The sequence below is a fragment of the Ornithorhynchus anatinus genome, chromosome 5 (genome assembly GCF_004115215.2).
Source record: "Ornithorhynchus anatinus isolate Pmale09 chromosome 5, mOrnAna1.pri.v4, whole genome shotgun sequence".
NCBI classification, from domain to species: Eukaryota; Metazoa; Chordata; class Mammalia; order Monotremata; family Ornithorhynchidae; genus Ornithorhynchus; species Ornithorhynchus anatinus.
The window spans coordinates 10724415-10742075 of NC_041732.1; the positions used below are offsets into that span (position 1 = coordinate 10724415).

Sequence of the window (17661 nt, forward strand, 5' to 3'; positions counted from 1 at the left end):
GCGCTGGGTTTGATACAAGATAATTGGGTTGGACACAGTCCCTATCCCACATAGGGCTCACAGTCTTAATTCCCATTTTACAGATGAGGTAGTTGAGGTGCAGAGAGGTGAAGTGATTTCCCCAGGATCACACAGCAGACAGTTGGCAAAGCTGGGACTAGAACCCAGGTCCTTCTGACTCCCAGGCCCATGCTCTGTCCACTTGGCTGCGCTTTCTGTATTCAGACTGACAAAAACATTACCCAGGTTTTTCAGAATTTTTTAAAAGTTCACCTGGGATGTATAAATTGAAAAATAATAAATCTTTGTAGTAACTAAATAGATTTACAACATAATCAGCTGGCATTGGTAAATTAAATCTGCTTCTTCTGTATTTTCATCTTGCCTTCAGGGAAATAAAAGGAGGATATTTTTCTTCAACATGTAAAAATACATATGCACAAGAAATTAAGACTGTGAGCCCCACGTGGAACAGGGACCATGTCCAACCCTACAGCCTTGTATCTGCCTCAGCACTTAGTACAGAGCCTGGCAAATGCACCCCCCCCCCAAAATGGCAGGGATATTTCCATTGGTCCTCTGAGTGAGTTAAAAAAAACCAAAAACCAGTGTTTTTTAGGTCTTTAATCACCCCTGGAATTTCTGAACATATGATTTATTGGCATGTTTTGCTTCTCACTAAGAAATAATTTGTGTGGAAAACTTTTAACTAAATGTGAAAATAAAATGGAACCCTAATTTAAATTGCATCGTCAAACTTAAGAAAACATGCTAATTTAGCACGCTTCATTTGATCATCTAGATCAACTAATGAAAAATACTTAACCACATGAATGTGTACATGCTTTTGAGACAAGAAGTGCTCTCCTCACAAATTCTGACTCTTTTCCCCCCCCGCCTCCAGATTATACAGATTAATCTGAGCTCTATAATTCCGTCGGTCAGTGGCCCAAAGAGGCCACAGGACAGAGTGGCTGTGACGGATATGAAGAGAGATTTTCAGTCTTGTTTAAATGAAAAGGTAAATGTTCAAAGGTCAACTTTTGTGGATGTAATCTGTAAAGCTCTTATCAGTCTTCTGTTTTTGAACCAAACTACATGTGTTCATGTAATTTTAAGGATAGAAATGGTTTATATATGCAGCAAACTATTGTCTTAATATGACGTGTCAGGAACCAGGAAATTAGATTCACCCTCAGAATGGGCTTTTTCCTGGTCTTGGCCTTACCCTTAGATCTGTTGTCACCAGACCTCCTTTGAGAAAAAACAGTTTGTAGATGGCAGTGTCATATCCCCTAGTCTGTTCTTCCAGTTTCATTCTTTGGGTTTTGGACATCCCTGAGGTTCCCTAAATTACAAGGTATTATAGATGTTATTCCACTGCTGCCAAACGTGAGTTGAGCCTTGTGATTGGGAGTTACCCTAGAAATGATGAATTTAGAATTCATTTAATTCCAACCACGTTAGGAATTGCTAAACCTTTTAAAAAAGTAATTGTATGGCAGAGGGTAAATGAACTGAATTGTTTAGGCTAATGGTTTGTGTAATGTTTATCAGGTTGGCTTTAAAGGCTTCCAGATTGCAGCTGAAAAGCAAAACGATATCATGCCTATTCAGTATGAAGGAAATGAATATAAACTGTCTCATGGATCTGTTGTCATTGCAGCAGTAATCAGTTGCACAAATAACTGCAATCCATCTGTCATGCTTGCTGCCGGTATGTAGCGACTGGAGACCCTACATTTTCTTTGTACCCATTTTTGCTTTTCCCTTTGATAGTGAGCCCTGTTCTCCCAGGGTCTAAATTTACTCTGTACTTTTGAGGAGCATTAACTGTCAGACCATTAATAATAGTAATTATGGTATCTGTGAATCATTGTGCCAGGCACTGGGCTAAATTCAGGGGTAGATCTGATAAATCTTACACCGCCCCCCCCTCCCCCCCCCCGGGGTTCACAGTCTTCCAGGGAGAGAGAGCAGGTATTTTCTCCCATTTTGCAGATGAGGAAAGTGAGGCACAAAGAAGTGAAGTGACTTGCACGAGGTCACCAGGCAGGGAAGTGGCAGAACCTGGATTAGAACCCAGGTCTTCTGACTCTGGTGTGCTCTTTCTGTTGGGCCACACTGCTTCTCACTATCAATTAATGGTATTTATTCGGTGCCGGTTGTGTGCAGAGCACTCTACTGAGTGCCTGAGAGAGTACAGTACAGGAGAGTTGGCAGACATGGTCTCTGCCCACAACGAGTTTACGGTCTTGAGGACACTAATAGCAAGATTATGGGCTTGTGAGATAGGGAGGGAGCGGTATTGTCTATAGTGGTAGGAAAGATGGACAGGACAGGTTTAGGTTGGGAAGATGAGATCAGTTTTGGTCGTGTTAAGCTTGCATTGTTGGCAACACATCCAGGTAGAGGTGTCCTGAGGGCAGGGGGAAATGCCGGCCTGCAGAATAGGAATAAGGTCAGGGCTGGAGAGGTGAATTTGGGAGTCACCCGTGAAAGGATGCCATGAGAGCGAATGAGTTCCTCGAGGGAGTGGTTGAAGGAGAATAGAAGGGGTCCCAGACTGAGCTTTGAAGGTCTTCCACTCTCAGTGGATAGGAGGCAGGGGAAGAGCCAGCGAAAGATCCTGAGAAGGAGTATTCAGAGAAATAAGGGGAGATCCTGAAAAGGACAGAGTCAGTGAAATCAAGGTTAGATAATGTTTCCAGGAGAAGGGGATGGTCCACCTTGCTGAAGGCAGCTGGGAGGTCTAAGAGGGTTAGGATGGAGTAGAGGCCATTGGATTTGGCAAAATGAAGGTCATTGGTGACCCTTAGAGAGGGCAGTTGCCGTGAAATGACGGGCAGAAATCAGATTGGAGGGCATCAGGGAGAGAATTGGAAGAGAGTGGAGACAGCAGATGTAGACAGTTCTTTTAAGGAACTTGGAGGGGAATGGTAGGGGGGAGATGGGGTGATAACTGGAGGAAGTTGTGGGATCAAGGGAGGGTTTTTTAAGGTTAGAGAATTCATGAGCATGTTTGAAAGCAGCGGGAAGAAGCCATTGGAAAGTGAGTGGTTGAAGATGACATTCAGGGAAAGGAGAATTTGGGGGCAAGTGTTTTGATAAGGTATGATCCATCCCTTCTTACCTCTGCCTCCGGTTGGAGGAGGAGGTGGGAGATCTCTTCAGATACTGCTGGGAAAATTGGGAGAGTCCAAGAGGGTGCAGGAGGAGGGAGGGAGGGGCTGGAGAGGAGCAGGGAAAATTTTAGGGCGATAGTGGCCTGGGGGCGGTGAGCGGTCGGTGGTGAGGTGGATTATCAAGGTTCAGTTAGGCAGGTGCTAGAGGAATGAAACCATCATGCAGAATAGTAATAGGGAATGAATGAGATTAAGTAAGAGTGGGTAAGGTGATTGAGTGTTCCTCCGATGCTGCAGAGCTGGATGGGCAACCACTGGAGTTTTTGAGGAGTAGGGAAGCATGGACTGAACGGTTTTGCAGAAAAATGATCTGGTCAGCAGAATGACATATGGACTGAAGTGGGGAGAGACGGGAGGCAGGGTGGTTAGCAAGGAGGCTGATGCAGTAATAGTTGAGGCGGGAAAGGCGAGTGCTTGGATTCAAGAAGTAGCATTTTAGATGGTGACGAAAGGGCAGATTTTAGCAGTATTGTGAAGATAGAACCAACAGGATCTGCTGACAGGTTGAGTAAGAGAGATGTTGTCTTTTGAGGCTTACTCTGTAGTTTTGTTTTTACTCTGCCCAAGTAGAGTGTGTCCTGGATAGAGCACGGGCCTAGGAGTTAGGACCTGGGCTCTAATCCCAGCTCCACCGCTTTTCTGCTGTGTGACCTTAGGCGAGTCACTTCACTTCTCCGTGCCTCAGTTACCTCATCTGTAGAGTGGGGATTAAGACCGTAACCCGCACGTAGGACATGGATCGTGTCCAACCTGATTAGCTTGTATCTACCCCAGCTCTGAGTAGAGTCCCTGGCACACAGTAAGTGCTTAACCAATATTATAAAACAGCAACAAAGAAGCAAGGATATAAGATTGGGAAGGGTGGCAAGGGCATTGGCCATCCAATCATAATCACATTTTGTAAGAGTTCTGTTGGTTAGATGTGCTGGTATTATTTGAAAATATTTAATCACACACTGAATCTGTTGGCTTTTCTCTAGGTTTATTGGCCAAGAAGGCTGTTGAGGCTGGGCTACAGGTTAAACCTTACATAAGAACAAGCTTGTCTCCTGGCAGTGGAATGGTTACACATTACCTCAGTTCAAGCGGAGTATTACCATATCTTAGTAAACTTGGGTAAGTGACGGTTACCGTTGAGAGTTAAAGGGGTAAGGGAAAGAACCCATCAGTCGTATTTCTTGAGCACTTACTGTGTTCAGAGCTTTACTAAGAATGTACAAGTAGAAGACAAGAGGCTATTATTTACTCTGAACACTGAGACAGGTAGCTGATTTTTTCTAAGAGACAGTTGTGCTTAAATAGACACAATAGGCCTATTAACCATAACTGGTATTTAAAGTGCTTTCTCTGCCAAGTATTGTGCTAAGCCCTGGGGGTAGATACAAAATGCCTATTTTTATACTAAGCGCTTGGGAGAATACAGTATAACGGAGTCGGTAGACAGGATCGCGGCCCACGGTGAGTTTACAGTCCATAGAAGAAAAGTGAATATCTGTTAGGTTCGCTGATGTCTTAATCCCTGAATCTGTTGATTTTTTTTTTAACATTTTGCATTGCGTTGGAAATTATTTGGCTTCAGATATGTAGGATGTAAATGTAAGAGTTTCTTTTTCCGTGGTAAATTCATTTAGTTTCCCTGAGAATCCATTTTGCTGGCACTCACTTCAATCAGTCATATTTATTAAGCGCTTAGTTCATGCAGAGCCTTTGGGCAAAAATCCTGTGTCTCTTCTCTAAATCAAAATTATTTTATCATCTTGTGGGTTGACATTATGGCCTTGTGGAAAGACCACAGGCCTGGGAAACAGGAGACCTGGGCTCTACCACTGCCAACTTACTGACCTTGGGTAATCACTTGATTTCTCTGAACTTCAGTTTCCTCATCTGTAAAATGGAAATTAAATGCTATTCTTTTAATTTAGGCTGCAAGCCCCATGTGGGACAGGGGCTGTGTCCAACTAGATTATTTTGTATCTACCCCCAGGGCTTAGTACAGTACTTGGCAGAGAAAGCACTTTAAATACCAGTTATTGTTAATAGGCCTTTTGTGTCTATTTAAGCACAGCTGTCTCTTAGAATAAATCAGCTAGCTGTCTTTTGGTGTTCGGAGTAAATAAGAGCCTCTTTTGTTTTCTATAAAATAGTAATCTAGAAAGTGCAACCAAGGAATTGACCTTACTGTTCAGTTTTGCTGTGCTGGCATTCAGCTCCTGGCTGTTTCCAAGTTTAACCTATTAAGAATGAAGGGCAGTCACCTGAGTTTGTTCATCCATTTTTTTTTGTAAATTTAAAGTAGAGGAGAATAACGTTCTTATGTTATTTCAGCCTAAAAATTCCCTAAATAAACCTGCGGTAGGCACTGCATAAATAGACAAACGGTTAGGTGAATCTGTCCCATAACTGCCTCATTTGGATGTTGCCCCATGAGTTTCAGAAAAGTGGGCTGAGAGGGGAAAGGTCCCATTCCCTTCCCCTTCATTTTCGCCATCTCTTACCACCCACTGGCCAGATAGGGCCAGAAGGGATCCTGGCATCCAGGAAATATAATCGTTGAAGCACCACCTTGTTTAGGCAGTGGGGTACATATCTGCCAAAGTTCATCTGTCCACATTTAGACTTCAGATCACAGGTTTAACTGGGCGGGCACTACCCTATACGCATGTTCTAGTGGCAAGAGCATGGGCTTGAGAGAGGACATGGGTTCTAATTCCACTTGTCTGCTGTGTGACCTTGGACAAGTCACTTCACTTCTCCGTGCCTCAGTTACTGCATCTGTAAAATGGGGATTAAGACCGTGAACCCCACAAGGGACAGACAACCTGATTACCTTTTATCTATCCCAGTGCTTAGAACAGTGCTTGGAACATAGTGAGTGCTTAACAAGTGTCATTAGTATTATTATTATCCTCTCTTTCTTCACTTTCTTCCCTCCTGCCTGCCTAGGAAATTGTTAGACCCAGGCAAGATGTCTTGTCGGGCAAGAGGGGGTTACTTCTCTCATTCCCTGAACTGGAGCCAAACTGAATTCCAGAATGTTGGCCCAAGACAGGATCTAATGTGGATATAAAGCCTTTTTTTCCCCCTCCATTGGCCTTTGAGTATTAATAGGTAAAAGAAGAGAATTAAATTGATATGACTTTACTCTCGTGTGGCCTGTCCAATTTATATTAAAATAGATTTCAAAATTTTGGAAACTTTCTTTACTATTATTTCAGGGTGTTCTTTTGTATGTTTTCAGATTTGAAGTAGTTGGCTATGGGTGTTCAACCTGTGTTGGAAATACAGCTCCCTTACCGGAAGCAGTTCTCAATGCAATAAAACAGGTAAAATGAATGCATCAGCATGATGGGGATATGAAAACTTCTTTTCTTGATGGCATAATGACTGATTGTTAAATGGGCTATTACATAATGTAATCACATATTCTTGAAAGAATCTTCCAGCACTTCTATGCTACTCGAAGCTACTAGGAAACAATGAAAGAGTGATCACTAGTTTATGTGAAGTAAATGTTAATTTCCGATTATACTATGTGAACCTTGCTACTTTTTTCATTGGTTTCCAGTGATTTGTTGTTACACTGTAGGCTATTCAATCTCTCTTGCTTTATTCATTCAATCGTGTATATTGAGCGCTTACAGCGTGCACAGCATTGTATTAAGCGTTTGGGAGAGTATCGTATAACAGTAAACAGACACATTCCCTGCCCACAACAAGCATACAGTCTAGAGAGGAAGACAGATATAAATAAATAAGTTCAAATAAGTGCTGTGGGGCTGGGAGTGGGGATGAATAAGGGAGCTTTAATTTCCCATCTTTAAAGAGAAGGGGCTACAACCTGCTCACTCTGCCTTAGAAGGTCTTGTGGAATAATATACCCGGATTAATGGTATAATTTTCTCCATTTAAAAATTAAATCACAGTACAACTTCTCTGTGCAGCCCAAGGCAAGTTCTTAAGCAGCTAGAGTAAAAACGTATGCCGTAATTTGGGTGGGTTTTTTTTTCATCCACTGTTATACATTTGGATTGAATCTATGCAGGTTGGTGTCTTCGCAAATTATACCTTTATTATTTTTTGTATTTTTTCAGGGTGATTTAATTGCTTGTGGGGTTTTGTCTGGAAACAAAAATTTTGAAGGTCGTCTTTGTGACTGCGTCCGTGCCAACTACCTTGCCTCACCTCCTCTTGTAGTGGCTTATGCCATAGCAGGCACAGTTAACATAGACTTCCTGACAGAGCCTCTAGGTAAATTTTATTTCTTATGGCTTGCTTTTTTCCAAAATTAAAATGCAATCAATGAAGTGGATCGTTAATTTGGTTTTATTAATGAAAAATATGTCTTTGGTAATATCAGAAATTGCATGTTTTCTTTCTCCTTCTGGCTAAATTTTTAAACAGCCTTTTCCATTTTTATATCTGGAGGATTCTGTTGAAATTCTGTTGTTAAGAACTGTAAATGGTTTTTTCCCCTTACACTGAGTTTAATGTTAAAATCCATAACTTAGGTACTAATTCTAGCGGGAAAGACATCTATCTACGTGACGTTTGGCCTGATCGAGAAGAACTTCATCAAGTGGAAGAGATGCATGTTATATCTTCTATGTTTAAGGAATTGAAAGAAAAAATAGAGGTATTTGAATTAAATTTTATAGTTTAATATTTGTCTTAATTTTCTGTTTCCTGATTTTTACAAGTACAGTCAAACTTTAATTTCTTAGTGGATTAAAAAAAAATTGACATTTTGAATGAGCAACTTCTAATGGTGAAATATTCCTATTGGGGAAGAAATCTCTGTAGTGAGAGAAAACCATGGATGATAAGTAGAAGGGAGAGCTGAGTAAGCGCATTAAAGTGTATCAGAGAAGCAGCATGACTTTGTACATTCCAAGCGCTTAGTACAGTGCTCCGCACATAGTAAGCACTCAATAAATAGTTTTGAATAAATGAATGAGTGGCTTAGTGGAAAGAGCACAGGCTTGGGAGTCAGAAGTTGTGGGTTCTAATCCTGGCTCCGCCACTTGTCTGCTATGTGACTTTGGGCAAGTCACTTCGCTGTGCCTCAGTTACTTCATCTGTAAAATGGGGGTTACGACTGAGCCCCATGTGGGACAACCTGAAAACTTTGTACCTACCCCAGCACTTTAGAACAGTGCTTGACACATAGTAAGCGCTTAACAAATACCATCATCATTTTTATTATTATTAAAGTCAGTAGTAAAGAGTGTGTGCTTAATGAGGCGAACAGGTAAAATTCCAGGTTAAGGGGAGAGAGCAGTGCTAGTTTTAGGAAAGTGATCGAGAAAAGAGTGTTCTTTAGGCTGGAGAGGGGAGGGACTGGAAGCAGGAAGATCAGGCCTAGGTAAGACAGTTGCCTTGGTCGGTTAGTTGACCGTGTGGATAGAGGGAAAGGTACCTATCTTGGAAATGTAGTGGAGGAAGGATTGACCGGATTTGTCGACTGACTGGATGGGGGGGAATGTTGAGAGGGAGGAAGGAGTTAAGGAAATGCCAAAGTTGCCAGTTTGAGAGACAGGGAGAAAGCTGGTGGTGTCATTTAGGATGGTGAAATGGAAGAGAGGATTTATGGAGGGTGATGAGTTTAGTTTTAGATTTAGTGAGCTGGCGGTGCTGAAGGGATAACCAGGCAAAGATATCCTGGAGGCAGAGATTGCGGAGAACAGTAGGAATAATAATAATAGTATTTAAGTCCTTGCTGAATGTCAAGCAGTGTACCGACTCAGGATGTGGGTTCTAACTGTTCTGCCACTTCTCTGCTGTGTGGCCTGGGCAAGTCATTTTACTTCTCTGTGCCTCAGTTACCTCATCTGTAAAATGGAGCTTAAGACTGTGAGCCCCACATGGGACAATCTGATTACCTTGTATCCACCCCAGTGCTTAGAACAGTGCTTGGCACATAGGAAGTGCTTAACAAATACCATAATTATTATTGTTACTAAGTACTGGGGTAGATACAAGATAATGAGGGCATGCTCAGTTTCTGTCCCTCCCCACTGAAATTGGAGGGAGAACAGGTATTTAACCTCCGTTTTACAGATGAGGAAACTGAGGCACAGAGATTGTGACTTACCCAAGGTCCTATAGACAAGTGGCAGAACTAGGATTATAACCCAGATCTCCTAACTCCTAGGTCTGTGCTCTTTCCACTGGACCATTCTGCTTCATAGAGAAGGTAGGGCTAGTGAGGTAGTTTTGGAAGAGGTGGTATTGAGAATAGAAAAGGACCCGGAAGAAAGTCTTAGGGGGACACCCACAGATTGATGATGGGGGGCAGGGGGAGAAGCAGATAAAGACAAAGAAAGACTGCCGGAGAAGGGAAGAACCAGGAGAGAGCTGTGTCAGAAAAACCAACAGCAGACAAGTGGCCGGGTTGAAGACCCAGGTCTTTCCGACCGTGTAGACTGCAAGCTCATTGTGGGCGGGGAATGCGTCTTGTTATATTTTCCCAAGCACATCGTACAGTGCTTTGCACACCGTAAGCAATTAATAGATACGATTGACTGAATGAATGTCTCCCTGGTTCACGCTGTATCCACTAGGCCACGTTGCTTCTCACTTCACTCTGAAATGAAGGGGATGGAAACCAGTTTTTAGGGAGGTCGTTGGAGAGGAAGTGAAGTCAGCAGGTGTATACAACCCATTCAGTGTGTTTGACACAGGGAAGAGGGAGATGGAACAATAGGTGGCAAGGATTGTAGGTTGCAGAGATCAGAGGGAGCAGTGGAAGATGAGCAGTCAGAGAGGGAAGGAGGATGGACACAAGTGCTTTTAGGTGAGAAGGGATGGAGTAAGGCGCAGAGGGAGGGAGTTGGTTTGGAAATAAGATGGAGATTCCCTTTTGAGAGATGGCTGAGATGGATGAGAATGGGTTGATTTGGGCGTAGGAGGGAGCTGGTTGGGGAACTCATGCCTTATGGCTTCAGATTGATCAACAGAGTCATCGGGGTGAGCAGTGGGAGAGCGTGGGGCCCTGGAGAATTCAGGAGTGAAAACTCTCAAACGTTTGATGGGGCCTTTAGACATGAGAATCGGAGGGAGGAAAAGTGCTGTCGTTGAGCAGGAGATGACAGAGTTTGGATGAGTATGAAGATTTCTGTTTTCAGCCTCTTGTAGCGATGACCTGGGTTGGTGACTGCACTGGAGAAGCAGATTGTTGCATGGATCTCAAGTTATGAATAGGCTATGAAGCCCTCAACATTCAGAATTCTAGGATTGTATTTGAACGTTAGCTTTCCCTAAACTTCTCATGTAATAACTGTTGGCATTATTTATCTCCACAGAAAGGCAATAAACGATGGAATTCCTTAGAGGCACCAGAATCAGTCTTGTTTCCCTGGGATTCTAAATCTACTTATATCAGATGCCCATCTTTTTTTGATAAACTTGTAAGTATTGCATTATAAGTAAATTTTGTTAGTGATCTGCCCAGACTAAGAGGTAATGTGTAAATAAGCTTATATAGCCCATTCCTGTTTGTTTCTCTAGCTGGTGTTCATATTGGTGGTGGTAAGTAATTCATTGTCGTATTTAGTGAGCGCTCACTGTGTGCAAAGTACTGTTCTAAGCGCTCAGGAGAGTACTATACCATTTGTTTCGCTCTGATGGATAAAATAAATGTTTCCCGTCATTAATGCTATCCAGATCGCTACTCAAATTGCCATTTAACAAGTGCTTGCATAATAACTTTAAAACTAAAGATTCTGGTTGGAAAATGAGTATCTTTCACTTTTCTTAAAGGCCAAAGAACCAGCGGTGCTGGAACCTATTGAAAAGGCCCATGTCTTGCTGTATTTGGGAGATTCTGTCACTACAGATCATATATCTCCTGCTGGAAGCATTGCTAGGAGTAGTGCGGCTGCTAGGTATCTGACAAACAGAGGGTATGTATTTTAATGTTGACCCCACTGTCTTTTTCTGACAAGTTAAATGCCTTCAGACAGAATTTCCCAGTTAACGATTGGTATTTGCGATGATCCGTTGTTTAAGAAAGCATATTGTATGTAATCTAAGTATATGTAAACCACTCAAAGTAGTTTGTGCCCCTAGCTATTTAAGTCATCACTGCCCCCTTAAGTGGAGGTCCTTTTGTCTAAATAAAACATAATGAAAAAGTTTGAGCTTTCTTAATATCCTGTTTGGTCGAGTAATTAGATTTGACCTCTCCAGAATTAAATCTGCTGCTTATGCCCTAGCACACCATTAACCCAGATACACAGAATCTTATTCCTAGGGGTCGTGGTTCAAAATTAGAGAGTTTAGGAGAGGACGTATTTGGTTGGCTCAGAATCCAAGATGGTTTTCTGCTGCTTGCGACTTATAATGTTTTTAGTGCAAACTTAATTTAACAAAGGCATATCCTGGGGATTTTAAAATTTGGAATGAAGATTTCATTTGCCTTCTTAGTGGTCACTTTTTTCTTTCAACTTCCAACGTAGTGATTAGAACCTACTCTACTGACAGGGTTTGAGTGGGCATTTCTCTAGCCTTTTTTACAACTTCCAATGTGTAACTTTAACATTGAGGTATTGGCAGTAAAATGTCGCCAAAAAGTAAATTACATAATCTTAATAATATTAAATTGTCATTGCACCCCTTACCATGCCCTCCTCCTCGCTAAAAACGTGTGATCGACACTGTCTTAATGGGTTTACAATTGATTTTGTAGCCTCACTCCTCGTGAATTCAATTCTTACGGAGCCCGAAGAGGAAATGACGCTGTAATGACAAGAGGCACCTTTGCCAATATCAAGCTTTTCAATAAGTTCATTGGAAAACCAGCTCCCAAAACAATTCACTTTCCATCGGGACAAACGGTGAGGATCTGTGTTCAATTTAAATAATGTTGCTGACTGTGAATCAGAACTGGCTCTAAAGATTTCTTTTCCTTTTTAAATCTGCAGTTAGATGTGTTTGAAGCAGCGGAGTTGTACCAGAAGGAAGGTATCCCGCTGATCATTTTAGCAGGAAAAAAATATGGATCAGGAAATTCAAGAGATTGGGCTGCCAAAGGACCATATTTGCTGGTAGGGTAATTTCTGATTTCCTATCTGCCTAATATTAGCTGTGCACTCATTTAGGTGTGAACAGTCGTACCATCTTTGGTTTCTTAAATATAACTATTTGGGGTTTGTTTTTTGTTTTTTTAGAATCTGAATTTGATTTATTTTGATAATTATCAATATGTAAAGTGGGTCCAAGATTTGCATTGAAAATAATTGGTTCAATATTGGATTCCCGCGTGTCCTTCTGGAAGAGGGAAGGCAAGAACTATAGATAATTAATTTATTTTTTCTTTTTTTTACTCTAAAGATAACGGACCAACACTTGGAGGGTCAAGTTATTTTTACTTGGTACTTATGTTATTAAACACAGTTCCCTGTTCTTTCATTTAGTCCATTTATATAACATAGTGGATTGTGTACTTATTCTTTGTAGCAATTCTAAACCAAAAGTTAGAATTACCATTTTACAAATAGGGAAATTGAGACTTCTTGAACATGGGTTGTTCAGAGATTGAGAAGCTTGGGAATTATTACTCTTCAGATAAAATGAAGTAATTTTTTCTGTTATTAATGTTTGTGGGAAATGAAAATTTTGTTTCTTCCAGGGTGTGAAAGCTGTTGTAGCTGAAAGTTATGAAAAAATTCATAAAGATCACTTGATTGGTATTGGCATAGCTCCACTTCAGTTCCTTCCAGGAGAAAACGCAGATTCTCTGGGCCTCACTGGGAAAGAGCAGTTTTCACTAACATTTCCTGAAGATCTATTTCCAGGAATTACATTTACTATAAAGGTAGACCTGAATTTCTTTTATTTCTGAATGTGTAAGTTCTAAGCTCCACCGCTAAAGAAAGTTGAGATTTATTTTAAGAAAGGAAAATCCCTGCTAAATGTACTGTTTAGCAAATGAAATCTTAGACTCCCTTTCTCTTAAGTATCGAGAATGACATGGAATTCATTGTTTTATTTGTCTATTAATTCAGTCACTCAGTTCGTTCAGTCGTATTTATTGAGCGCTTATTGTGTGAAGAGCACTATCGAGCGCTTGGAATGTACAGTTTGGCCACAGATAGAGTCAATCCCTACCCAGCAACGGGCTCAAAGTCTAGAAGGGGGAGATAGACAACAAAACAAGTAGACAGGCATCATTAGCTTCAAAATAGATAAATAGAATTACAGATATACACACATCATTAATAAAATAAATAGAATGATAAATATGTACAAATATACGCTGGTGCTGTGGGGCAGGGAAGGGGGTAGAGCAGAGGGAGGGAGTAGGGGCGATGGGGAGGGGAAGAGGAGCAGAGGAAAAGGGGGGGATCAGTCTGGGAAGGCCTCCTGGAGGAGGTGAGCTCTCAGGGCTTTGAATGGGGGGAAGAGAGCTAGTTTGGCAGATGTGAGGAGGGACGGCATTCCAGAACAGCGGTAGGATGCGGGCCAGGGGTCGACGACGGGACAGGCGAGAACGAGGCACAGTGAGGAGGTTGGCACGGCAGAGGAGCGGAGTGTGGGGGCTGGGCTGTAGAAAGAAAGAAGGGAGGTGAGGCAGGAGGGGGCCAGGTGATGCACAGCTTTGAAGCCAAGAGTGAGGAGGTTTTGCTTCCTACAAAGGTTGATAGGCAACCACTGGAGATTTTTGAGGCAGAGGGGTGACATGCCCGGAGTGTTTCTGTAGAAAGACGATCTGGGCAGCAGAGTGAAGTATAGACTGAAGTGGGGAGAGACACAAAGTTGGGATGCTTTCAGTTGCATCCCCCAAAGAAGACATTTTACATTTACTAAGAAGGTGAGGCTGAGGGAGGTGTGGTTGTTTGTATGTATTTTATTTTGTATAGTGAGATGCCACTTGTAACTCAGAATTAAAGGATCCAGAAAACTTCAGGAAAGGGCCCTGAGAGGGTTCCACTGTTCATCCCATCCCACCTGCCTTACCAGTGGCCAGGATTTCTCCTGCAGTGCTGGTGATTCCACATGCCTGGCGGGAAATGCAGAGGCCATAACACTTAGCCAGGACCCAGAAGCATTTCTTGTGGTGTATACTGTCTCCCTCTTCCACGTTGCAGGAGTTAAAGTAACTAAATGCTAGGCAAAGTGGAGGAAACTAATGTGGCCTAGTTGATAGAGCATGGAGCACGGGCCTGGGAGCCAGAAGACCTGGGTTCTGATCTCGGCTCTGCCACTGGCCCTCTGTGTGGGAAATTCACTTCACTTCTCTGGGCCTCAGTTTCCTCAACTGCAAAGTGGGGTCTCAATACCTGTTCTTCCTTCTAGTTAGACTGCGAGAATCATGTGGGACAAGGATTGTATCTGGGCTGATTAGCTTGTATCGAGTATTGAGAAAAGTGCCTGACACACAAATGCTTAACAAATACCATAAAAAAAAAAAAAGGAAGTCCCTGGCATCAGGAGCGATTAAGAAGAAGGATGTATTGCTGCTTGTGCCACATGGAAGGTGCTGGAGAAAGGAGCTTTTTTTTAAAAACACTTCTTTTCCCCCTAGCCTCCCCAACTTCCTACAACTCCCAAATTATCTTTTTTCCTCCCCTTCCCTTACACTTCCTCTTATTCCCTCCCATCCCCCAAAAAACCCCAAAACCTTAAAAAAAAACATTGGGAGCCCTAAGGAGGTGAAGTTTTTCTAGCTTCTGGAATATGAGCTACTTCGTAATGGGGACCTAGTGAAATTTCTTTCTAGCTGTTTGCTTTCACTATACTGGGTGCTTTTAATGATCAGTCAATGGTATTTACTGAGCACTTACTGTGTACAGAAGACTGTATTAAGCACTTGGGAGAGTACAGTATAACAGAGCTGGTAGACACGTTCCCTGCCTATAATGAACTTACAATCTTGAGGGGGATACAAGCATTAATATAAAATAAATAAATTACAGGTACGTACCTAAGTGTTGTGGGGTTGAGGGAGGGGTGAAAAAAGGGTGCGATTCCATTGCAAGGGCAATAACTTTCTGTATTCTTGGTTTGCCATCAAATTCTCCCACCACCCATTTCCCTGTACCCACCAGAGGTCCACATATGCTGGGAAGGAGGTACGAACTGTTTTGACTGCACTGCACATGTCTGAGCTTGTGCGTGTGTTCTTGTGGAAATTGAAGATGAAAGGGCCCCCAGTCTTTGCAGGGTTTCTACAGTCATATGGATGCTACAATGCACATTTGGGAAAGCACAGTCTTTAACCAGTTAAGCTGTCCCTCCCAACCCCACAGTGAAACAGAGTTCTGTCAGCTCTCAGCTACCGTGGGACTTGCCCATAGTGCCGTCTCACTTCTCCGAGGCAGTTGAAGCGCAGCTGCTGAATTAATTTAGAGTTCACCAGAATAAATTAAATAGAGGCTTGTTTTGGTAAATTCAGAGCTCATTCTGAGATGGCCTGTAAAAATCTCACCTGGTTTTGCTCACTCATCTGTGGTGGGATCCCCGTTTGGGTAGTCTTGGCTCCCGAAAGTCAGGCGCAGAGCCAGAAATTTAAACCACTTAGTTCTGGCTGCAAATCCGTCATTATCTCTCAACTGTCAGTAAGAAACTAGACTCACGCGAGCGTTTGGAGGACACAGCAACACGCCCCTGGGAGGTCCCAAGAGAAAGTCAGCCTCGGTTGTTCTTTTAGAGCAGGTGTGTGCCGTCAGTGGAAAATCATTTCCTTGGTGGCGGCTAGTTGCATTTCCCCCTCCTCGCTCCTCTCCCTCCTGTCATGTTTTTCATTTAAGCCACATGGAGATGTCACAGAGGAACAGAGAAAATTGCTCCTGCTCTAATAGCAGAGTTGTGTCACAGCATATCTATCCCTGAACATGTTCCCAAATGACATTTTGCACCTGCAAGTATTGGGTTGGGACCTACCTCTTCAGAGGGGCAAAATTGGACTATTTTTTTCCTTTTTTGGTATCTGTTATGCACTGACTGTACGTTGAGCACTGTTCTTAGTACTGGTGTAGACACAAGTTTATCATGTTGGATACAGTCTGTCTCACACAAAGCTCACAGTCTATAGAAGGGAGCTGGAATTAATCCCCATTTTACAGTTGAAGAACCTGAGGCACAGAGAAGATAAATGACTTGCCCAAGGTCACACTGAAAGCAATCGACAGAGGCAGGATTAGAATCCAGGTCTTCTGACTCCCAGGTCCCTGCTCTTCCCGTTTGACCGCACTGCTTCTTGACTTGATAGGGTACCTGGCTCTTAGTACAGTTCCTAACACATAGTAAGCACTTAAATATTATTATTACTATGATGGCTACACTAATGGTGAGCCAAATTATGCAGTCATAGTCCCTACCTTTCCAGAGATTATATGTTAATGCTGGTGACATTAATATATACGTATAGATAAAAGAATATTGAACAAAGACAATTTGAGAAAAGCTAAATACTCCTAAAACAGAAAAAAAAAAGCCAGGCAGAGCAAGTACAGGCAAGTTTTGAATTGTGTAGGTAGAAGGAAAAAGGAAGGGGAGAGTAGGGAAGGAGTGGTGTAGGTAAGTAATCGGAAGGAAAATACAGGTTGGATTTGGAGAAACCAGGTAATGTGATTAATCCTTACCCCCGAACTGTCTGGCAGAGTGAAATAATTGTTTTGTTTTTGTTTGTTTATTTTTAAGACAAGCACTGGAAAAGTATTCAGCGTGATCGCTTCATTTGAAAATGATGTGGAAATAACATTATTTAAACATGGTGGAATATTAAACTATGTGACTCGAAGATTTTCATAGTATCCACTGACTACTAGATACCTTTCGTAACTGGTTACTCTGCAAATGCCTTGTGTGGACCCAGGAATCAGTACCATGGAACGGCAAACAATTCCAGTGCTCTCAGTTATTTTTATCCATGGATGTAAATGATTGTGAATCATCGTAGTGACTGCAACAAGAACCTTCTTGATTTTAAATACTATACGACTGGTGCTATTAACATTGCTAAAAGCGTAAGTGTGTTGTGGAAGAGAGTTGTAAGTATTGGGGGGGGGGGATATTTTATCAGATCACTTTGTAAATAAACAAGGCAGAATTTGAACCAAAATTGTGAAAATTATTCTGTACTAACCCTCTTGCAGTTGTTTTTGTTTATTTTTGCCCCATAAAACTGTACACCGCTGTATGTTGGTTTTAAAGGTCGCTGATTTGTATTAGGAGAAGCAAGCGTGACTCTCTCGATTCAGAAAGCTGGAAAACAGACTTTTGGGTTTTAATTAGACCGGAAGTAGCCAAAATTGATGTGACGTGCGATTTTTCTTTTTCTGTTCATGATGAAGGCCAGGGCTTCCCTCAGCAAGGAATATGCAAAGAATTTGGCTCATAGAGACTCATACAAGCCCTGCTACCACAATATTCAGCCCGATCAAACCCAAAGCTGCTCATGTCCGTGAAGGATGGTATGAAACCACAGTGGGACTTGTATTGAGTGGGGGAAACACCTGTAAAGAGAAGACGGATT

General features: G+C 42.2%; 1 protein-coding gene across 1 annotated transcript in view; it reads left to right on the forward strand.

The window, feature by feature from the left end:
• The window catches only part of IREB2 (iron responsive element binding protein 2), a 43144-nt gene extending 25707 nt beyond the window's left edge, over nt 1-17437 (forward strand). Inside the window, exons 11-22 of the mRNA XM_029065531.2 lie at nt 905-1021; nt 1558-1717; nt 4166-4301; nt 6424-6508; nt 7277-7433; nt 7694-7818; nt 10487-10591; nt 10944-11086; nt 11872-12019; nt 12107-12229; nt 12814-12999; nt 16827-17437. Of these exons, the coding sequence (XP_028921364.1) occupies nt 905-1021; nt 1558-1717; nt 4166-4301; nt 6424-6508; nt 7277-7433; nt 7694-7818; nt 10487-10591; nt 10944-11086; nt 11872-12019; nt 12107-12229; nt 12814-12999; nt 16827-16937 (1596 nt within the window). The 3' untranslated portion in view covers nt 16938-17437. The remainder of the gene's footprint in view (nt 1-904; nt 1022-1557; nt 1718-4165; nt 4302-6423; nt 6509-7276; nt 7434-7693; nt 7819-10486; nt 10592-10943; nt 11087-11871; nt 12020-12106; nt 12230-12813; nt 13000-16826) is intronic.
• The last annotated feature ends 224 nt before the right edge of the window (nt 17438-17661 follow it).